We start from the raw sequence: 24,614 nt of genomic DNA, 5'->3' as shown, positions 1-24,614 counted from the left end.
CAAACATGCAGCACAGACATTCTGGACTTGATTCTGTGCTCCCCTGATCTGGCTTCAAAACTCAATTTCTCCACCACAAACCATCTCTGCAGTGACAACTTTCCTGTTCTTACCACATTCTACTTTCATCTACAAGCAACCCCAAGGAAGAAGTATAACTACCCAAAAAAGCAGAATGTGAAATATTCAGATCAAACATAGAAGAAAAACTAAAGCCAGAGAGGAAACAATACCCCAAAACTCTGCTAAGACACGGACACAGACATTAACCCCAAAAAGAAGCTGCAAAGAGAATTCATCAGTTTCAGATCACCCCACCTGGAACACATTCTACAGAAAACTCAACCTTGACACAAATCCCCAGACTTTCTGGCAAAAAATAAAGAGCCTAAATAGAGATTCAGAAAACAATAACACACCACCACTCAAATCCTTGGGCACAATCATCGGTGGCAATGAAGAAAAAGCCATACTCTTCAGTAATCACCTTGAAAACATCCACTCATGCCCAAATTACTCATACTTCAACAATAAATGGAAAGACCTGGTTGACAAAGAAATGGCAAAACATGACACAAAAGAGACAAACATAGCCAATCCAATTGCAGAGCACCATCCCCTCACAAAGCCAGTCACCATTCAAGAAATACAACTGCACCTGAAAAAAATGAAAAACAAAGCACTGGGGGGAGACAATGTTGACACCATATTGATAAAACAAGCACCGGTCGCTTACCTCCAGCACCTTGGACAGTTCTTCTCCATCTGCCTCATGACTGGTCATTTCCCCTCACCATGGAAGGTTTGCAGTTGTTACTATGATCCACAAACCAGGAAAAGACCTATACGGTACCACAAGCTACCATCCCATAAGCCTTGTCAGTCACATAGGAAAACTGTTTAAAAGAGTACTCACCTCACACCTCACCAACCACATTGAGTCAATGGTCCTCCAAGGAATTCACAAAGCTGGTTTCAGGAAAGGGAGAGCCACCACGGACAACATCCTTTGATTATCAGAAGACATTCATAGAAACTTCAACAAAAAAGACATAACTCTGGCAGTATTCTTTACTATATAGAATATATAGAAAACGCTTTCGACAAGGTATGGCACAATGGACTCAAATACAGACAACTGGACACCAATCTCAAACTCTCAAAACCCACCCAATCCATCATCTCAAGTTTTCTCAACAACTGCCAAAGTTGCCTCCACCATCTCAACACCTTTCACCCCCAAAGCAGGAGTTCCTCAGGGTGCAGTTTTGAGATCCTTCTTTTTCTTTTATACATTTTTGACATAAACAACCCCCCAGCCACCACAGCCAGGTCCAAAAGTCCAGAACTAGCAGCTAAAAAACTTCACAAATGCATAAATGAAATAGAAAACTGGTCAAATATGTGGAGAATCAAACTGAACCCTGCCAAGACACAATGTGTCTGACAAAACACATCAATAACCTGGAACAAAAGGCAAACAATAGATTCAACTATCTCAAAGCCCTCTGTGGTAAGCATGGTGCATCACCCTCTACAGTCATCAAAGTCTACCTGTCATGCATCCAACCACTCTTTGAATACTCTGTCCTTGCCTGAATCACCTTTTCTGATAACCAGCTACAACGCCTGCAAATAATTAAGAACAAAGCACTAAAACTGACACATAGGCTCCCCTTCTATATCAGCAATTATTACATACACACCATAACAGGAATCCAAACTGTAAGACAAAGACATCAAGCAATAGCGCTGAAATACTTGAAGACAATCAACAATCCAGCCCTCCAAAAAGCTACAAAGGAAGCAAAACTAACAGCTGACACCCCCTTGTCATTCATTCTACAGCTGGCCAAAACCCTCCAGCAACCCATCCCCCCATAACTGAGTAACCAAACATATATATACAGAATACTATTTCACCACTGCTGCCTAATATCACCCACATACACACACATACATCTATGTAAGTGACACACACCATGCACACAAGGTTTTTTCTTTTTTTTGTGCCTTGGCCCATATGTGTCCTCCAACCTCATCTCGTCTTCCAGCTCCTTCTGCCTCTCCTGCTGCCAACCAAGACCAAGTAAGACATAAGACCACCTACTATGGATAGAAGAGAGCATAAGCCCTGAGCTATCCCTCCAGGCTCATGATCTTCTAGTTCTAGTTCAGTCAGTTGAACTGAAGAAGCCCGTTGGATAGGTGGCAAAACGTCTTCAGGTATCTACAATCAAGACCAGTTGCCCTTGATTCAACCCTTCCTTGGATAACCATGACCTGGATGACTGCCTTAACTGGTCAAGGCAGATCGCCGCCAACCTAGAGCCTGGTTCTGCTCAAGATTTCTTTCCGTTAAATGGTAGTTTTTCCTTGCCACTGTTGACAAATGTTTGCTCATGGAGGAATTTTGGGTCTTGGCAAATTAAAGAGTACGGTCTCGTCCTGCTCTATGTGAAATGTGCCCTGAGATAACTTTTATTGTGATTTGGTGTTATAATAAATAAAATTGTGCCAAAATTGTGCTTGAATCTTTATAGACAACACAATACAACAACTCATTGCAAACAAGTGTTTTGTATTCTGTAATTGATTAAGGTCACTTTGTAGAGCTCTATTTTCACTTTGAGAGTAAAGGTTTTTTTTGTTGTTGTTGATCAGTATCAAAAAGCCACATTAAATCTACTTTGCCTCAATATATGTATGTATGTATTACAGTAAAACCAAGGACGGTGAATACTTTTTATGGGCACTGTACTGTTTCATGTCAGGTTATGTATGTGACATCTCCTTAAAACCATCTGTTTCCACTATTTTTACATTTGCCTTCATTTGTAGTGCATCATAATACTGCCCTGATATGTTGTCTGACTGTTTACTTCAAGTTTTTACTTCAGTTATTAGCTTGATATCAGACTATTTACTTCATAGGTCTTTAATAATAACTGAGTCAATTGTCCTGTCTTTGTTAGAAGACATTTGAAACATATCTTTTTGTATTATTTGTTTTTCTTTAAAAAGATGAAGATTGTTTCCAGTTTGTATTTACTGTAAGACTTGAACTGGTTGTCTTTTCTTTTCTCTCTATTTGAACCTCTCTTGTTGATAAAAAAAAAAAAAAATTATGGATGTGTTTTTTAAAAATCAATTATTGATGTTAAGGGCTGCAACTAACAATTATTTTCATTATCGATTAATCTGTCATTAATTTTCTTGATTAATAATTTAGTCTATAAAATGTAAAAAAAAAATAGTGATCAACTACATTCAAAATTTCTTTGAGGCCACAGAGACATTTTCAATTTGCTTGCAGTCCAGAACCTTAAGATTTTAATTCACTGTCATGTACGACAAAGAAAAACTGTCATATATGAGAAGCTGGAACCAGTAAATGTTGGGAATTTTTGCTTGAAAAATGACTGAAACAATTATTCGATTATCAAAATAGTAGCCTATTCTTTTTCTGTTGATCAACGACTAATTGATGAATCAGTTAATCATTGCTACTCTATTAATGGTCTGAGGTATTTGTGATTTGACTCCCTTTTTGTCCAATCTTACCTTTAAAAATCCAAACTCTCCTTCCAATATCACACAAACACACTGGTGCAAATGGAGCTTGAACATCCAGATGATGAAGGCCACAGGAGACACACCGCTGCCTCCTCCCCCTCCTCCTCCTCCTCCTCATCATCATCATCCAGCTCTCTGACAGAGTCTGTCAGCTTTAACCAGATCCTGAGAAGTGGGGACTGCTGGAAACTTACTGAGAAACTCTTCAGGGAGTGAAGCTTTACATGTGACTGAGATTCAGGCCAGTGAACAGTAAACTACAATCTGCCACCACTGTCCCCTGTTGTGCTACAAGACTGTTGATGGACTGTAAATAAATCCTGCTTGTCAACTAGAGAGAAGAGCCAACAGATGATAGTTATAAATTATCAAAAACATTCAAACTGTCCCCAGAATAATAGCTAATGTATTAACTATTGTCGCTTATACTCCATTTAAGTGTTTGCAGAAATCTTGAACTATTGAGTACCCCGTTCCTCTTGGATAAGTATCACATAGCAGCAGGTACAAAAAACACAAATAACGATAAATCTTTTTTATGAGGTGCTATTTTACAGGTGTGTTTTACAATGCAAAAGAGGGAAGAACATAAAAGCATGATGGCAGCAACAAAAAGCTAGATAAGAGAAAGGAGAAGCAGACAGCAGTAAAAAGTGAAGCTCAGATCATAAAAAAAGAAGTTAGTGTCTGCTGTTTTCCTCCGGCAGGTTGTTGTTGTTTGAGGTAAATTTAATTCAACTAATAAAATATCACCACAAGGTTTTAATCATATGACATGATGTTTCTCAGTAAATGGAGAAATGGAAATACAAATGTTAAAATTTCTTTGAACATTTTTTGAAGAAATTTGATCTTTTGATCTTTCTTTTTGAACAATTGAAGGACGTCTCGTCCACGTTTGCTTAAAAATTGAGATTTAAGTTTGTTTTTGACTTTGGAAACAGCAGGTGACAAAAACAATATCACCACAAGGTCCATCTAGTAGTTTATTTGAACATCTACAATACCATGACAACTCCTTCTGCTGAGGATGAGGATGAGTGTGATGTGACTGAAAGCTCCAACTTCTACATGGATGCTGCGTTGAGATTCTTTAGACAACTTGTTTCAGAGGTAAAGAACTAACTTTCAAACTCAACAACTTTCAAATTCAACATTTCATTTACTTAAAAGCAAGTGTGTACATGACTTTATTAGCCTGAACAGATGCCAGAATGATGCTAAAAGGATGCTACACAGTATTTATGATCAGATGTTGAGCTCTGGTCTTGCATCTTCATGGCTTTAAAGTTCACTTTTATCTAATTATTGATATTTTAACAGGGTTGTGAAACAAAAAAAGAGAACTTTTTCTTTCCATGACATACCTGTAGCATTGTTTCAAAAGGGGAAAAATCCATGTGAAGATATACAACTTTATATGTAAGAAAAATGTAGTTTAAAAGTCTACACATTCTCTTATCATAAACTGTTCATGGCAAATATGTGTTAAATTTCAGAGGATATTGACTGTGATATTTAAAGAGGTTTCATTTAAAAATAGTTCTAAACCAGAGAGATAAATAATATAAGCACATTTGATTCACTGTCATTGCTCAGTCAAGATAACAGCAGTGGATTTACAGATTGTGGTGGACTCTGTCTGACAAAGATATAACACTGTAGTCGTTTTCAAAGTCATATTTATTGTTACATGTGAAGCGCTTTAAGAGTAGACATGAAAACGAGACCAAATACAATTCGGCCACTGTCATAGAATATCATGAAGCTACCTGGAATGAAGTTACTGTTTATATTTGGTAATGATGAATACAAAAAGGGAAAAAAAAGGGAAAAACCTCAAAGTACAAGTACAAATCATCTTTGAGACAAGAAGGCACAGCAGAAGCCAGGAGAGTCCAGTCAGCCTGCTCCTTATCCAACGTAACAGACAAAAACAGAAGCCCAATACAACAAAGACCAGACACCCCCCCAAAAAAACAAAAAAAACAGCATTTTACCTCGCGTAATAATCCCAAGAAACAAAACAAATGACGAGTACAGGAATACAGACAGCACATACAGGCTGGTCATTACTATATTTTGACCTTATGGCTTCTGTATACAGATATGTAGAAGTTTATGGTGCCAGTTATTAAGACATGCTTGTACTTCATTGAGTGAGAAGGGATGTTTAGGCGTTTATATGACATGTGCTCCACCTAAACATCCTGCCTCTCTTTTGCCTTGTCAAGCATTTACTCATAAGTATGGTATTCAGGAATGTGTGATGCTTAGTCAAGGATATAATTTACTTATCAGTCTGAGTAAAAATATGTAAACAACCTTGCAGCTGGAAATATGCATACTCGTTTTAAAAAACAGCATTCTTATACATTAATCAAGAGTTCTGCATATTGAAAGTAACAAGTTGTCCTGTAACAGGAGGCCCAGCTCTTCTGAAATTTATAATGTGGGCTCATTTTTAAATAAGAGGACAGCACATGATTCTTCAGGTAACACCTCCGTTAATCAAAAGAGGCGGGGGTGCATGCAAATTTCTGATTTTGACTTCATGTTATACTCATTCAAAAAAACATTCTTCATTCCTTCAGTTGGGGGCTCTTTCAAAACACTAATGGTTTGTGGGTACGAGTATAGTAAGTGTCACAATGATCGCAGCCAGTCTCTTAGACTCTCTTCATCCCCCGACCCATCAAGCAGGCAAAGACTGTCATCACCATCTTGGGCTTGACCTCCACGAGGTCTTCTGGGAGAGCGTAGACACGAGCTCCGATCTTCCTCGCCATAGAGACGGCGTATCTAAGGAAGGACAGAGAGGATTACTTGTATGAAACTGTTTAAACGTAGTGAACGAAATAAAATCACAAATGGCTGGTTGTTTTTCTGGTTTTGTCACAGAAAAATCTTACTTGGCATTCTCCAGCTTGTCGTCTTCGGAAAGGCTGCCAGTTTTTATCAGGTCGTAGTTGATGCTGCCGGGCTGGATGGCGTCGATCAGTTCCAATACTGCCAAGCTGCTGCTGATCTCCTTGTCCTGATCAACGCACAAAACAAAGATCAAGGATCAAACACACAGGATAAAATTCAGTGGTTTGCACTGAGACTCAGAGATAAAGATCTTTATCTACAGTTTAAAGAAGTGAAAACGTTAAAGCTCCTTACAGCAAGTTAACATCTGCTCCCAGTTTTTGGTTAATCTACATTTACAGTTATTTTCACAGCAATGTAAGCAAAAAGTGGGAAGACTGGTTCACCTTAAAGCTTGAAATCTTAGTTGATTTTCCAGCCTCTGCCAATGTTTCGTTGACCCACTTTACAATGATGTCATCATTTACTTTCTGTCCATCACCCAGTTCCTCCAGTACATTCAATGTATACCTGAAAGAGAGGAGAGGCACTGTATTTATTATGCATGTGAACTGGACACTCTGGTTAACTTATGTTTTTTTTACTGAAAGACTTGGAAAAACGAAGTGTGAAGTGATGTTTCACCTTCTCATTAGCTGCCACACCAGTGCCAGAGTCAGGGTAGCGTTGCCGTCGTTCAGGTCCTGCCCGCCGATGCCAACGAGGGAGAACTTGGCTGTTTTGCCCAGTTCCACTGCATAGTTGCAATTCTCCAACTTGGAGCAGAAAAATAAAATAATTGGCAAAAGACAGCCATCAAGGATTTTTTTCTTGGATAATATTTAATGGAAATCTTAATTTACCTTTTTCATGTTGGTTCCCAGCTTGGGGTAAGGCGGCTTGTTGACCTTGTTGTTCCAGTCAACAGGCACTTTAATCCTCTCGTAGAGTTGAAGGATGACCATGGCATCCTGCAGGTCTCTACAAGACAATATTGTGTTTGATATTTATTAACATTACATAAATATTCAGATGCCAGTGTATGCAGGAGTGAAACAAACTGTCTCCTTGTATTTCGTCAGTGGTACGTACCCATAAAGATGATTGACATGTGGGTTTACTCCCAGGGAGTTCATCCAGTTTCGGAATGTCCTCTCTTCTCGTGTCTCACCTAGACAGAAAAGGATCATGGGATTTACTGGAGGTCTCAGTAATAGTCAGTGTGGTTTAAAACATACAGTTTGTTGCTCTTATTTACGTTTCTGATACCTCTGATATCACTCTGTTAGCTCAAACCACAGTTATCTGGTTGTCACTGACTTGTTGTAAACATGTGATCTGTATACAATGGGAACCAAAGTTGAGTGTTTTGTTGTCACATCCTGATATGAAAACGAGTTTCTATGCAAAAAAAGCCTGTAGGCCAGTTAGGTAGCTAACAAAAAACAGTTGTTTGTTCAGAGCTGGTTGTTTTTAAGCTGCAACTCTGTTGCTTTGGTGTTTGAGCTTTGGGGCAAAGATGGAAGACAAGACAGTTTCTTGTTTCAATTTAGTCTACATTAAAAAAAAAATCCACTTTATCAAACAAATTTCTTATTATTACTGAATTCACTTGCAAGTTACAGAGGATTTTTTCTATCCAGGTTGTAATGTTAATAAATATCAAAGCCAATTCTCCAGTAGACCTCCATGATAGCAGCTGACACATATATGGGATAACTTGTGAAAAGTCTACGAAGCTCTAATCTGAAATTTGAGTAAACTCCTCCTGCTCTCCATACCCACCTTCCAACAGTCCCCAGTCAATGTCCTCATTCTCAGGTTTGGTCAGAGCTGGATATTTGTTAAACAGATTAGCCACAAAGGCAAGGTTGAGTTTGGGGTTTCCACTGACGACGTCAGCTGGGGTGACAAACTGTCGACAGCTGAGCCTGTCCGCCTGCTGCAGCATGGCTTCTGCCCTCTTCATGTCGTCTTTCTCCTGAACAACACACAGAACAAACACTACGATCAGAGATGCTGTACAGCTGTCACCATGTGGTGTAGATTCTCAACCGTCGATGCGCTTACACTGAAGCCTGCCATGTTGATGTCTATGCGTGGCTGCTCCTCGTCGGTGCCTTTTGGAGAGATTTGATTCAGGAGGTGGAAATAGGCCCTTGAGTCCTGGAAGATAATACCAACAAACAAAAACAATTAGATTACTAATTGATAAAAAGAAATTCCACTGTGTAACATAACTGTAACTTTTGTCTCATTACGATAGCTGCACTCTAATAAATGCAACATTTTGAGGTATTGATAAACCTAAACTTAACTTGCAGTGAGCAAATTGTTTTGCATTTTGTCCATCACCTGTTATATGAGGTATTTAAATGTTTTCTTCAAGCGTGTAGTCTTCTGTAAGCATTAGATTTGCTTTATGAACACTACATTTGGTATATATTAAGCTATCAGCTATGGAACTATATGCAGAAACAAATCTTAAAATGACATTTCAGAGATTTAATCTGTAAAATGTAGCGTCCTGTTGAAGAATATGTAAAATATTTTGTTGAACACTAACAAGAATAAAAAGAATGAAAATGAAAGGTTTCTCAGAAAACGTCTGATTTCTATAAAACAGTCAAGCAAGCAATAGCATGAGAAAATAATTACATGGATGATCAGACAGGGACAGGTGCAGTAACTCCTCGTATACCTGCCTGCTTGATTTATGGCTGAAAAGTTTAATGACATTTTCCAACCAACTAACACTTTCAATCTGTAATAGTTACCATTATCTATCAGAACTTCTATAGTAAGATGCATTTTGTCAGAGAGACAAAATAATATCTTAAATGCTTCAATACACATTTGACAGTTTGTGAAATCTTAGCTGACAGAGACACTAACAATTCAATCCTATTTTTGGAGCAGTGGAGGCGGATATTTGAGTGAGTTTGTGCAAACACTGCCTGGACCAGTGTGCTGATAGACACCTGTGTTAGTGGACCTGGTTACTAAAGAAGTGAAAATAAATGAGTGTCAAATAAGGTTAGAAAACCACGTTAGAAAATGATTTGCAGAGGAGGTGCATTCATTTAGTGTTTAAATACACAGTGTGAACAAAGTGCTTTCAGTTTTAGTGAGTAGCACTACCTTGATGTCAGAGCTGAAGTTATTGATCTTCTGCCAGCCAGCGTTTTCCAGGTGAAAGTTTGCCCAGCGTAGCAGCAGTTCTTCTGGAGACAGCTTCATCAGGTCCTCCAGGGTTTCCCCGTCTCTCAGCAATGCTGCCAGTGCTGTCGAGGGGTGTTAATGATCAGTTAAAAGCTACCTGACAACAGACCAGGGAACCCTAGTGATAGGAACACAGACTCAAACATGCGTTATGTAAACGGAAATCTCAACCATGCCCTGTACCTTCATTTCTGCTGAGTTCGATGTCAGCAAACAGGCCGATCTTGATGATCTGCCACAGCAGGCCCAGCACCAGGTGGGGCTTCCCCTCTTTCAGGTCTAAAGCGCCGATGTTCACAACATGGCAGCCAATGGCAGAAGCTGAGTTCAGGGCCAGGTTGAGATTCTCCTGTAAGGTACATAAAGCATCAGCTGAGAGGAAACACACGTAAAAAAAAGTATGAAAAAAAGCAGCACTGATCTCTAACTGACCTGTATTGTGAACGGTGTCAGCTTCTTCTTATTTATAGTCCTCTCATCGATGGTGTCTGGCACTGACAGATTGATCATTTTGCTGTGTACAAAAAAAAAAAAAAAAAATCACTAATGTTTCTACTGACATATATACATAGATAGATTTGGAACAATACGTATTAATTTCTGAATATTTTTTTTATGAATGTAGCAGTATCACTATCTCCACTGTCATGTAAGGTAAAACACTGCTGTGGATGACCAATACAGGCTCTTTTATTCAGCCGTAATGTGAACACAACAGTGAGTGCAGTCAGATGCAGGTATTTGATATTTATTTCATAGAGGTAGCTACAGCAGGGGAGGGAGGGGATAGTGGAGTTGCTGCCTGTGAAAAAGTGAAAACAGGAACACTCACCAGAGGACTATACCGTCTCCGACAGACGTGAAGAGAGAGTCTGTGTTGGGATCCATGGGCAGGACATGTTGGCAGTCAGGGTCTTTTTCCAGAGCAGTGTTGATCCAGTTTACAAAAGCGTATCGCTCCTCCTCTGTAAGGGTGAACATATACAGGTATCAGTTAATGTCACAGTATTGCTCATAATGACTCATTAAAGTAGGATATATTGTCCTTTATGGGCTTCTTCAATGGTAAACGAAGCGTCTGTACCTGAAGAGGGTACAAAGTCAACAGTTTATGACAAACATTAGCAGCGGCTGGAGGGAGGAAACAGACCAACGTACCAGAGAACGAGTGTTGTGTGCCTTCGCTTGACAGCTCCGACGTCCCTCCAATAGCCAGAATGCCTTCTTTTCTGTTGATGGCCTTGCGGAAAGTTTTTGCTATTTCACTGCCCCTCAGCTCCTGGATGATCTGCAACAACAACAAAGAATACTCAGAAACCAATTACCACTAAGCCTCTTAGATCCTACATTACTGTTTAAAGACATATTTATGGAAATTTTGTAAATGAACGATTGTGTTGTAGAGGTTTACCACTATAACTTGCTCTGGCCAATTAAAACGTGTTCATCGCAGTTTTCGGTTAATATTTTACTAATAGCACGTTTGTTGTGTCAGCATTACAGTTTTAGTTTTAACAAGGAGATTATGACTAAATATCTCTGTAAGCACTAACTTCACAACCAGATAAATTACATCTTGTGATTTATTATATTATGATTCTGGTGAATTGATTTGTAACCGTCACCTTTCACGCATAAAACTTATGATGGGTAATTACCATACAGTTGTAAAAGCAATTTTAAAAGCCTCAATCATCTTCTCTCCTTTTACTGTTGTTTGCATCCCTTGTCGTCTTATTGAGCTCCTGTTAGCCGTAATGACAGCCAAGGTCAGCCAGACACAGCAGTGCAGCTGGAGTTTCTCAATGACATGAAACATAAAGCCAACCTACCAGCTACAGGCCTGAGAAAACATCTGGACTCGTAAATGAGTTTCTGAACAATATATATATGGACTAAAAAAAAACAAACAAACAAGCAGAAAAAAAAAACAGTGTGTATTAAAATAAAAAGGTCCAAGTAGAAGAAGTCAGGTTCATAATAGTGACTAATGTTGTGTTGAGCATTCAAATACACTGTTGTTATTGAAAGTGAAATTGTGCTTTCATTACACATTGACTCATGAGTAAATATAATAAATAAATAATAGGTATTGAAGTGTTATTGTGTCATTAGGGTTATCAACAGTGACACAGCCGTTATCATCCTCCACACTGACACCGCCCTCAAACTTGGCCACATCCCAACATTAAAATCAGGCTCACCAACAATTAATGGGACCATAAAGAGCTTTATGATGTGCGTTCGTACTGTATGAAGCTTATCAGTGATGCACCGGATCGGCTACAGACAAAGCCGCTTTGACAATACATATTCTATGGTAATACGTCCGACACTTCCTGAACCTCAAGTTATTGCTGCTTCATCAGTGACCACAGCCCAACAGGCCCTTGTGTGGCGTTCGAGCACAATGAGCTATTCAGCCTGGCACTGTTTAAAAAGCGCAGCACACTTAACCACAAACATAAACAAGGTCACAGGGTGCCAACTTGCATTTTTTTTGTGCACTCTAGGTAAAAGAGGTAACCACAACAAGACAATCGTGACCTTACACACACAATATGGATTTCCACTCAATTCTACAACTCAGCTAAAAGCTTTTTTTTTTTTTTTTAAAGCTTAATATTCACATGTATGGGCACTGAGGAGGATATTCACATTCACTCTGCATGCATTTAAACTGGTTTGTTATCATCCGTAGGAACATGTTTTGTATAGTGGAGTTTTATCAAAGCCTTGTGGTGGAGCACACACCTCTCTGAAACAATGGCACAATGCTTTCAAGCAGCCAACTGAGAGGTCCCGGATGTCGTCCCTTCCCGCCAGCACATGAACACAACATCACAGACTGCAACGGTCAACTCGCAGTATCGCATCATCGCAATAATCAACTGATCAATCAGGTAATCCTTAAGCAAAGAGTGATTATCTCCACACATTACATATACAGTGGGGTTGTTAATTTTTCATTCATTTCAGAAAGTAACAAGACACAAATACACCCTTATTTATTTTTAATCAGATGCCATATCTGTAAGAGAAAATTAAAAGACAAAGGATTTGATGCTTGTAGAATCAGTCACATTATAATCATTTCACATCTTTTTTTTTTAAACACCTTCTGTTAATGCTAGTTCTAGTTTTTCCAGCTCTAATATGTCTTATCTGCTTTATTTATTTCACTCTTTATGATTTAATTGTCCTAAAAATATTTTAATCCTGATTTTCACATGTAAATGACCTTGTAGCCTTTACATGTGTAAATCTTTGCTTTAAAAAGGAGCAGTATAAATAAAGTTGATCATTATCATTATTACTACTACAGAGTCTACAGTTAGTTAAACTCGCCCAAAGTCCAAAGACCAAAACACGTTCAGTCACAGAGATTCAGACACAACGCAGTTTGAAGACCATCCACTTCAATTTGTTTCACTTGGTCGTTTTCATAGTCATTTCATACCTTAAGTTCACTAATGACTAAATAAACAGTCACATATCCTAAAGCAGCACATTTAAACTGTCAAAGAACAACAGCTACATTGTGGTCGACCCTCCTGATCGTAACAGTCTGAGTCCTGCTGCAGTTCTGTACCAGAAGCTGCCTCTGGAAATGACTGCTCCCTCATCACCACTGAAACAAAATACTGGAAGCCACACCACTTTGCTGACCTCACTTCCACATTCCCTGAGTCTGTCTGTGTGTGTGTGTGTGTGTGTGTGTAGAGGCCTTTCAACTCTGTTGAGCATGTAGTTGCTAAAAGTTGCCTTGCTGAGCTGAGGAGGGCGAGGTGCTTCAGGCAGAGCAGAAAACAAACTCACAGTATGAAAAAGATCAACAGCGCAAGTTTTTCTGAGCTTCATCTAACATACCGACAAAAACTCTTCAAAGCTGATCTTATTGTCCTTGTTGCGATCGAGTTTCTGGATGATCTCTCGAACCATGTATCCGGGCAGGGCATGGCCGGCCTCTTTGAGGAGCTCATGGAGTTCATAATCAACGATGTATCCATCGCTGTCGAGATCTACAGAAACACAAAAAGCACCGTTAGACACCAGGGGGACTTATTTTCACAACCTATACTGTCAGTTATATTTTTGATTAATCATTTGTCAGAAAAAAAAAAAGTCAGAAATAATAATAAATGCCCATCAGAAGTTAATTGAGCCTTGTGATATCTTAAAATCACTTTTTTGTTGCAGTGAAAAAACAAGCAGCAAATGTTTTGTGTTTGTTAAAATGGTTTAATTAATAACATCCTGTCATAGTAAACTGAAATACACACCACCACTCTAATAGCATCATTGCACTCATTACTGCACTGTTTACAGTACTTTCATGAACACATAAATAATAATAATTTGAACTATTCATATTTTGCACAGTCTGAACCCTATATATGTATTGTTTATATTCTACATACTTAACCAAATGTAGACCTGCTGGTCATACAATCTATCTCTATCCACTTCTCCTCTGTATATACTTGGGCCCAACCAATACTGGACTTTTGGGGCTGATGCTGATACCAATACTGATATTAGGGAGTAAAAAAATTCTGATATCGATATATTGGCTGATAATCTTATACAGAATATATACATAAAAGCACATTTTTTTGCAATGATCCCTCAAATGTGGTTATCAAAACTCTTGTGGCAAAGATATGTAATAGAGGCATGATATGTTGCAGTTAAACAATAAATTTTATTGTGTAAAATGACATAAGTGCACTGAAACAGTAAACTTCACTGGGAATTTAAGATTTATAAATAACTATAAATAAAAAAAACACAGAGCAAAGAAAACATGTACATAGATATTAAACTTGAATTACGAAAAAGGATCAAATATACATAAAATGCCTATATAACTTTTAAAAAATTATATATATGCTGACTGATACATTGGTCGGGCTCTAGTTTATACATATTTAAAATATTTTCATATATAATATTTGTATGGTGTAACTCTCCATCACTGTACATATGGGAAGATACAGCATCACTTATGCAGTAGCACTTACTCTCCTGCACTTATCTGTAAATAATACTATATTTTTGCACTTCTGGTTGGATGCTAACTGCGTTTCATTGGCTTTGTGTCCGTACTCTGCACATTGACAGTAAAGTTGAAGCTAATTTAATCTAACATGGCTTTTACTCACCAATTTTCCCAAAGATCTCCCTCATTTCCTCCATCTCCTCTTTTGTTATCTTTCCAGACATTTTTCTGTGATTGACCTGAGGTGGTCAGTCAGAGAAAGGTGGGGCTGCAGAGAGAGAAGAAGAGCATCGAGTCATTAAATGACAGGAGGAAGGACTCCAGAGGTAACTTCATCCTCACCAGCCTTCTGTAAACCTCTTTTCAGCCCTGTTACCTATCCAGACTGCCGCAACCTTCTGCGTCTTCAGCCAGCACCGCTAACTCCGGTCAATAACCTCGCTGCTCGTGGTTCGCCAAGCAGTCTCAACTCTACTGCCTCTTTGCCAGCACGGATTTGACCTTTCATCCCCAGGCAGAGACACAATTCACATCCCATCTTCTGTCAGGTCTAAAAACTAGTAGTTCTCTTAGCTAATCCAGGCTGATCCCCACCCCCACTGATCGTATCTACTGCTCTCTCTGGTTTCTTTCTTTAGCTCTTTTCCTTTTCCAAACACTTTTCTCTCCCATAATCAAAGTAATTTCCTGTTGTTGCATTGTATAGCAATGAGCCCGTACTGTAAAATAACTGCCAGACGTGCTGCAACTACAGCACTTCAGTGTTTACAGTAGGTGATTTCATAAAACTGTTTTCTTATAAATCTGCGTACTGCAACAGCACATCCTCCAAATCCTCTAAAACTGACAGTTTTTAACTGCGCTACAAATCAAATTTAATGAGTTGTGTTTTTGCGTTGAACTTTCATGCAAACTGAAATACCTGTAATGAAAAGCGATGAAGTTTTATGTGAGAACATAACATCTGGAGTATTTGTGAGCCTTGTGTTTGGACTATTTGTCAAAAATTTGATGCCAGTTCATCATAAAGCTGTTAAATCTGAGTATAAAAAGTTTCACTTGAATGTGTACAAGACAAATCACATAACAAGACTAAAATGAGTGAGACTATCTGAATTATTTTGCTTGACTAAAAACACTGTGTTCCAAAACTCCTCCGAGACAAAGTCACCATCTGAAAATAAGGAATTCCTCCGAGTACCTCCTTCCCGTTCTGTAGCGGCGGAGGAATGCATGAGGCCTGGGCAGATCGTGCTTCAGTTACAGAGAGGTAAGCAGGGAGTGCTGCCTCGCTCTCCGAGGCTAAACTGGTGTGATGGCATTCCTCTCTAACACAAGTGTTCAGAAAACAAAGATGAGGTTTACGCTGCAGTTGACTAAAGATCACAGATTTTTCCAGACAGAAAAGTGTTCCCATTTCCTGATGTTAAGTACAGATTGTTGATTTTCACAGCGTATTACTCAGAAATCCTGGGCAAGGCCATTTCTCGTTTCAGAGTGCTACATGTGTAAAACCATATTAGGGAATAGTTGAATATCCGGTTAGTCAGATGGATTGTTATCCACCTGATTGTTAGTAACATTCAAAGTATTTATTCTTGCTTGGACTGGTGAATTGGCTTCGAAGGCCACAGCAGCCTCACAGATGCACATTCAAGAAGACAAACAATAGACAAAAGTCCAGTAACCGTGCATCCTCCTCCTTGAATGAAACTATTAATAGTATTCATGAAAGATGAATCAACAGTAGCCATGTGGTCTCCGTGATGTGACTCAATTCCTATAATGCTATTCTGGCAAACAAAACAAAGTGATGGAATTAAGTACCCTGTCCTCGTAATGAAGAATGAGTTTCCCCGACCGAAGCCATTCAGATGAAATCATTCTGTTTACAATAAAGAAGCAAAATATAGAGTAGAAAACTGGTTCTAGATAACAATATAATAAGGTCAGATTTGTCACTTTAATCAGCAACGGAGATCAAAGTTCTCTCTGTTCTCTGATTCATACAGTGGCATGAATCAGAGAGTACAGAGTGTTTTTCTTACACAAACTGCTACTAAATCAGGGCAAGCACAAACTCCTGACTAAACGATTAGGAAAATGACGATGCGTGTGTTGCTATATTTAACTTTTCTCCACAAGGATGTGAAATGTGGCCGCTGAAGTCGGCCCGTCTACAATAAGGGCCGACAAACATTACCTCATTTGCCAGCCCTTGTCACACCCTCGACACAGGCAGAGTGGAAACAGAAGAGGGGTTAAGTACACGGAGCAAGGGCACAGATGGCAGCGGACAAATGTGAGACGTATCACTGGTGGTACAGAAGAATAGAGCATTTGTAATCACCCTTACAACATGGCGCATAAATCCTGTGTAACGCTAGAAAATGAATTCTGAGTGTCAGGCTCCAAAGACAGTTGCTGTCTTTGACAGCTGGACTGTGTGTTTTGAGAGCAGAGACAATTCCTGCGCTCCTCTGAACGCAACAGCAACCTCCTAAATGGAGTGGCTCATGTTTGCCTAAAAACATATCAATACTCGTGATAGAGTTCAAGCGCATTATTGAAATTTCAGTGCTTGGCCGCAGTGCAAGAGTTCGATAGATAAGAAAAATGCTTTCATACTTTTGACAGATGATTGGACTCATTACAAAGCAAAACATCTTGGGAAAAGATTTTCCAAATTCCAAGACTTTGACGTTTTTGAAAGAGATTCATTAAATATAAGTGCTGTAGTGTGTGTAGGTTTTCAATCAGCCAGGTCATGTGATATCTAGCAGCAGCAAAACAATATTTAGTCTTGAAAATGTTTCAACACTCATCCAAAAAGCTCTCTCAGTTCTCTTGCTCTCCAGTTTACGCCTGGATATCACTCATACACAAGTATTTCTTTCCAAACACCAGCTTTAATTGTCAAGCCAAAAACAGCACATCTACGCCTTTTTACAATCGCCTTTGATGGATCTTTCAGTCAATTTAAAGCGGAGGGCTGGTCCCAGATGGCCGAAATAAATGTGTAGAGCCGACACACCCCGCCCTGCCAGTGTTTTATCCACACAGTTACATGGGAAATGTGAAGCACACAAATAGCTTGGGCAGCCTTCCCAAGTGTGGTCAAGTTCATATGCACACACCCAACAGAGTCTGCAAGAACATGGACATTTTTACTTAGTGACAATCGCCTGCAGATGTGAAGCACACTGACTCATAAACACCATACAGTCTGTGACTGCTGAGTGGATAAGATAAGCGCAGCCATACTGACAGGAAAAGAAAAGGCGACGACAACGAATATTGTATGTAGAGTTTACCTAACTCTAACATCATGTACAGCTGCATGCACAGCATCCTGGGCCAGGGTTTAGGGGTATTATAAAAGCGTACAAATATGGTGAATCATCATGGAAATATTCAAATGAAATGGTGAGCTGCTAACCTTTACCACTGGAACAACTTGCTCTCCGTAGTAAACTACTTTTCACCAAATGGAAGGAAGATATAGAGAGTAGATGCAACAGGTCATGCTAGAAAAGGTGTTAACACTGCAATCACTACCACCCATCACTTAAAAATGTCATTGGACAGGTTACTGAGGTCCTGCTGAATCAGTTGAGTTGAGGCCGTTTCTGCAGACACACCTACAAAGGTTTGTCATTACTCAACAAAAATACTGTAACGTGTTATCTTTTAAACACTGCAATCAGACTGCACAAGGCACATTTAACTGTGAAATACCACCCTTTTTGCCAAAGTGCCTGTGAGCAAGACACAGTATCCCTCCTTGTTCCGAGGCCATTGTTATGTAGCTGAACTTGAACTTCCAAACAAAGGATGCAAACAATGAGAGACTTTCTATTTGGAGCCTCATTACGTTATTATTTTTTGTTGTAAAAGTGATCCGCAGAGGAGGTTGTGTTTTCTCATAACTTCTAAAGCCAACCTTCACCGAATTTTGGTGACTCAGAGATCATGTTTTTTTTACAGCCAATATTACAGTTAGATTATCTAACACGATCTGTGTTTCAGTGTGGATCAAGATGAAAAACTTCTAAACATTTTTTTATTTTCAAAATGTGCATTTTCAGATTGTACTTTCTGGAATTAACTGTGATTAGATTCAGTTTTAAGAACAGATGCAGCTAATCTAATTTAAACAAAACCAAAAACAAAACAGTTACAGAACTAAGAGTAAAAAAACAAATCAGGTGAAAACAGGTGCAGCTTATAAATAACTCGATCACTTTCACGCCCTTTGAAAAACAAGTGGAGGCACTTGTTTTAAAAGCCCGTCAGCGCAGAAAGTGGAGCAACCTGTTCACTCGCACAGGTGTGAGCGTGTGCGAGGGCGGAACCACGAATATAAGCACCCTCCCTCCTCCTTCTTGACTGTCTGGTTTGTCTTTACAGAGATAACATCAGACACGTAATGTCTGTATTTAAAACACCAACATGCTCTGCTCTCATGTGGTTCTCCACAGCATGAACAAGGGAATCTCACATTTTACTCCAGCTATCGTAAAACATACTATACATACCTCACATGCACATTCATGGGCGATTTGAACACACCAATCAGGTTAATGATAGACAGAGTTCAAATTAACTTTTCTTTTTTCCCTCTTTCCCACAAAAGGAAGTGCACACAACACTTTTTCCACTTGAACAAAACTATGTCCGCTGAGTCCTGTTACTTTCTTTAATAATTAAACATTTTTCATGATCAAAGTACGCCTCCATACAAATGAAAACATGACTTTCACCAAGGACAGACAGCAAGAACTGTTGGAAGGGAAATGACCACTGATGAGGAGCTGTATTCATAACACACTTCTTGTTCCAAGTAACAATATTTATCGAGTTAAAATGTGGGTTTCTCCAACACCATCAGATAGAGAGTCGTTCAACTATTTCTCAACAGTGATCCACAATTGGGATCCCAGATGTAAGTGTGTTGCTGCCCCAGATGGATCCACAGGAAAAATCTGGTAAATCATTCAGAGTAGTAAACAACATTACATAGGCCGCTGTTTTACACAGGCACAAATAAACTGAGTAACAAAAGAGGCTGCTTCATTTCACTGTTAAAACAATCACTGGCCTTTCCCAATATACTGCAACACCCAGACTAAGTCTTTTGGAGTACCAGATATACCAGTTGATGTGCAGTGAGGGGAAACTCCACTTTGCAATTCTATGTCCCATAAATTTTAAGAAATGTGGCACACAGAGAGGGAGGGACAGATCAATTAAACAAAGGGTAAATCATTTACTAGAGCTATGCATGCATCATATTGCCTCAAGTGTCAACAAGAAAAAGAAAGAAAACAGATCAGAAGAGCAAACACACACGCCTAGCACTGAAAGGGAACTCTTACACAAGGCTTTAGTTGACTATAATCAGTGTTTACATGGCTCAATGCTAATGTGGAGATCTTTTAAATGTAAGGCTCCACCTATGCGACTTCCTCCGGTAGGCGCCGGTATGCTAACGGAACCGACCTGCCTCATGTTCATAAATGTTGATATTTCCAAACTTAAAAAGAGAGCATACACTTTCTGTATAATTTTCAAAACGTATACTGAATTTATAGCTACTTATATCTAGGTTTTTATTTTTATTTTAAGTTACTTTAATTATGTCTTAGAGTTACATCTACTAAACGTTACCTGGTGTCAAATTGTAGGGCTCAAAGGCTACTTTATTTCAGTATTTCTAGTATCTATCCAGCGCCCTGATGGGATGAATAGGCTACAGTGAAGGTGTAGCTAAAGCTACCCGGCTAGCGCCAGACGTGCAAGTTTTACAGGCAGGAAACTATCCGTTTACTCCTGCAAATCCAACCGTCCAAACAGTGGATAACGGCTCTCAAACAAAGAGAAGGGTTAGGACAAAGGTGCTATTTTAGCAAAAAATACATCTGAGACAAACTCTGTCTGTAAGTAGCTCTTGGTTAAGAAGTTGCCAGGAAATTGGTACTCACTGTCGGTGCGCCTGAAATTCCAGACAGCGTCCAGTTTGCGGTCCTGCCTCCTCCACGTAGAGACAAAAGTAGACAGCAGCAGGAATGTTTGCCCCGCCCGGCCGGTGACGTCACCTCCAGACGTTGAGTCTGGGTATGGAGTCTCATCTGTGGCAAAATAAAAAACTGAAAGAAAACTTAAAGTTAGAAAAATATATATTCATAAAAGACTGAGGATGTTTTATAAATATTAAAGATTCCATTCAGACATGTTTTAAGATGTAGGCTATATAAAATATTTTGCTTTGAATGATAATTTGTGTCTGATATGTTTTTTCCACACAAAAAAAGTTCAATTATCTTGTTAAAATCCTTAAAAATTACATCTACTCCTTCTCCCTTATTAGAAATTTCAGAATCTATAAATATGTAAATATATTTCATTTCAGAAGTTTAGCTGCTGGACACAGGAGGTCTCTTACTTCACTGTAAAGTTCATTCTCAGTGTTTGTGCACTGGAGGCCTCAAGTTTCCACATCACACTTGTGTAATTTGAATATTGGAGCAAGATTGGCTTCAAAATAGTTGTGATGTCACAAATCATGCTTGTAGACCCGCCCCTTAAAATCTGATTTTCATAAAGCACAGACAAACTTTCCACTTTCAGCAGTTTAATGTGAAAACAGCCTTCTAGTGTCAAACTCCGTTCATACATCAATCTGCACAGTGAAGCTCAAACATTCAACTGAAGGAACAAGAATAAAAAACACATTTTTGAGGGGAGGGGAACTTTAAACAGTCACGGTTTTGTACATTTTGTAGGGTACATATTTTATGTGGGGTCATTGTGGTTAGCACTGTCGTCTCACAGCAAGAACGTTTTGGGTTTGAACCACTGGCCGTCTGGCGCCTTTCTATGTGGAGTTTGCATGTTCTCCCCATTCTCTCCGGATGCTCTAGTTTCCTCCCACAGACCAAAAACATGTTAGGTTAATTGGTGACTCTAAATTGCTCGTAGGTGTATATATCTATACTATATGTTAGCCCTGTGATTGGTGTACCCCGTCTCTCACCCAATGTCAGCTTAGATTGGCTCCGGCTCCCCCGTGACCCTCTAGAGGAAAGCGGTAAAGAGGATGGATGAATGGATGGATATTATATGTATGTTATTGTACATATTGTTTGCATGTAGCTACATGTTGTTTCTACCCTCCGTGCTACTATTACTTTAGTTTTTTTAAAATTCTATCTTGTTCTTTATAATTTTGACCAATTTAATTTCTTTGTCTCGTGTTAACCATTTCTCTGTGTGTATTACTGAGGTGGTTACACCTGCATTTCATTATGAAATCCTGTATTGCAGGGGTCAACAATTAGGTTCAACCATGGGCCAGTTTTTTCAGGATTTTACATCGGGAGGCCATTAACAGGCAAAGTGGAAACAAAAGCTTCTATTCTTTGTTAATTTATTTTTATTTTTCCCACTTGTAACTGAAGGCTAAAAGAGTTATAAACACTACCTATTTGTGTCTGTGAACAACAAATCTTTTATGCTCCAATAGGCTAAAGTTGTGGAATTAAAGCAGTGTTAGAATTCACACACCAAAACTTCAGGGGGCCAAATATTTTTGCTTAAGGGCCGGTTTTGACCTAAGGACTGCTATTTGCATACCACTGCTGTATTATATAATGACAATAAAGTCTAACCTAACCCAACCTAACCCAACTTAACCTCCCAGATAGCAAAATTGCTGTGGCCCAGATTCGGCCCACACCCAACATTTTCGGCACTTTCATCCGGCCCACATACCACGTGGAATGATGGCGCTTGGGCGGTCCGCTCTTGTTTCCCGGATCTGGGCCACAAGCAAGCCATATGTCAACCAAGAACAAACCAGATAAACCAGAACCAGCCCACATCCAGAATATACATACCTGAGAGCACAGCATCTTTACCAAAAAAAGCCCACATTTGATCAGGGATACTTGGGCCATATTTGCTATTTTACATGCGGGCCATTTCAGGCTCACATCCATTTTGTCCAGGCCAGAAGAAGGCCAGCAGTGCCACATCATTGCCTGAAGAAGCTCACTTTTGAGCTGAGATAGACTCTAGCCTCCCCATGACCCATGAGAATTGACAGATTTATCTCATGAGTTTTTCTAAAAAGATTAGACATAATACTGTTTACTGTTTCAACTTTTTGTAATTACAGCAAATAAACAGTTTCATCACAAAACAGACTGAGCCTCACGAGGCCCAAAATCTTCGGTAGCAATACCACCCCATGCACATACAGGACAAAAATGTACTCAAAACACTTCCAGTTTTAACTGTTGCCATCTAGATGGCATTTTAACATTACAGAAAAAGATAAAGATGCTTGGGGAACTCTCAAAGAAAAATCTCATATAAGGCCTAAAACAGCTAAAGGCTGGCCCTGGAACCAACAAAGTCGGAATATGAGATTGAAATGAGTTTACACACAAAATTAGTGTGTAGTGGCTTGGTAGTGGGCTTTTAAATAATTAATATCCAGCCATCCATCAGTGATGTTTCTTGGAAGAGTAGCCTACAAGAGGGTCACTGTCTGCTACTGATATGGCTCCGTTAAGACTAGGAGAAATATAAACCATGCTATCAGCAAAAAGAAGCCATTGATGAGTTGGATTAAAGGGCATGTGATTGTGATTTAGATGCTCAAAAACACAAATGATCATCTCTATCATGAATATGACCAGGGGGTTTTTCATTTTTTCATTGTCAAAACATATCAGCAAAGGAGAAATATTTAATAAAGACATACACGTGATGAGGATCTGTTTATTGACAGTTGGAGTGTCATAAATAGTTCAGTAGCTCTCAAATGATATGATTTACTGTCACAATGCCAGGAAAGAAAGTAGTACAGTAAACACAAAACATGGTGGTATACACACTGTAGATGTAGACAGTGTTGATGATAGTAGGTGGAAGCAACTGAACTGAATAAAATGTAAAATTTTCTTCCTATTACTATTCTGTGTGACACAACAATTGTATAGCAGTAGAGGAAGGTTAAGGAAGGCATAATGACAACAGGTTGTACTAAGAAAGAGAAGTCAGTAAATGTGTTGCTTTAAATATGAGACACAGAGGAGGAAGATGAGAGCTAAACTGTCTGATAATGAAGAATACGCAAGAATATACAAAAAATAAGTATAGTATAAGTATAAGTATGGTATAAGTAAGTATAAGTGACATAATGTACTAGGAGCTGTTTGAGAGAGGGGAGAGGAACATTGACACAATTATTCTCATGAAAGAAACAATATGTTTTAAAGGACAGATCTGTCTGAAAACAATATTCAAGTGATGGGGGCCAAAACCCACAGTCCTCCTTCTGTGCAAGACTTTATATAAAAGTTTATCTGAAGTTAATATGAAGCTTCATCCAGTTTTTATTCTTTTGTTTGTCTCTTGTTTTGTTTAGTTTTTGTGGGTTTGAACTTTGAATAGTATAAAAACACCTTTAAAAAGGCAGAAAGTATGGCTTGTTTTTCTTTTGATCCATTGAGTTGCACAGTACTTTGATTATACTATTATTATTATGTTTCTATGTTTTAACTGATTCTTATTATTAAACTGACATTTTTTTCTTCTCATGTGCCATATTTCTTAATAAAAACATTAAACAAATTAGTCAAACCAAGTAGATATCTTTCAACATTACAGTCTTTCTTTTTAGTGCCAAAGTCTCTCTTTTTGTTACTATAATTCCAACACAGCTCAACAGGTAAACATTGTCCGAAAAAACACAAAGAGAGAATTTGATTCTAAAAAGACTGTAAATGTGCAGATGCGGAAATGCAGATATCCACTTGATATGACTAACTCAGACTGGTGAAACCTCATATAAGTTCAGATAAACTTTTTTTTTTGTAATTCAGTGTTTATTGATTTTGTTTAAAAAAAAAAAAAGAAAGTACAGGATTTTAAATGGTAAATCTATGCAGCCAAC

At 38.8% G+C, this 24,614-nt stretch overlaps 1 protein-coding gene across 1 annotated transcript; it reads right to left on the bottom strand.

The window, feature by feature from the left end:
• Window positions 1–5,241: 5,241 nt before the first annotated feature.
• Window positions 5,242–20,740, bottom strand: LOC121910633 (plastin-3). The gene is made up of 16 exons (XM_042431888.1): window positions 20,635–20,740; window positions 14,814–14,918; window positions 13,519–13,670; window positions 10,807–10,936; window positions 10,481–10,613; window positions 10,081–10,162; window positions 9,832–9,997; window positions 9,568–9,710; window positions 8,497–8,592; window positions 8,212–8,407; window positions 7,519–7,597; window positions 7,290–7,407; window positions 7,072–7,202; window positions 6,834–6,957; window positions 6,489–6,613; window positions 5,242–6,378 (listed from the first exon to the last, which is right to left on the bottom strand). Exons 2-16 carry the CDS (start codon window positions 14,872–14,874, stop codon window positions 6,246–6,248), a joined length of 1,869 nt encoding a protein of 622 aa, XP_042287822.1. The 5' UTR covers window positions 14,875–14,918; window positions 20,635–20,740; the 3' UTR covers window positions 5,242–6,245.
• Between the last annotated feature and the right edge of the window lie 3,874 nt (window positions 20,741–24,614).

The sequence above is a fragment of the Thunnus maccoyii genome, chromosome 13 (assembly GCF_910596095.1).
Source record: "Thunnus maccoyii chromosome 13, fThuMac1.1, whole genome shotgun sequence".
Classification (NCBI taxonomy): Eukaryota; Metazoa; Chordata; class Actinopteri; order Scombriformes; family Scombridae; genus Thunnus; species Thunnus maccoyii.
Note: the sequence above shows the minus strand (reverse complement) of the source record. Positions and strands in the feature narration are given on the sequence as shown.

Bases quoted from the DNA above. Each gene is read 5' to 3' on its own strand.
- LOC121910633 (XM_042431888.1), bottom strand. From the start codon at position 14,874: ATGTCTGGAAAGATAACAAAAGAGGAGATGGAGGAAATGAGGGAGATC. The intron at 6,958-7,071 runs GTGAAACATCAC...CCTCTCTTTCAG, and splicing joins GTGTGGCAGCTAATGAGAAG to GTATACATTGAATGTACTGG. The intron at 6,614-6,833 runs GTGAACCAGTCT...TGCGTTGATCAG, and splicing joins CTAAGATTTCAAGCTTTAAG to GACAAGGAGATCAGCAGCAG.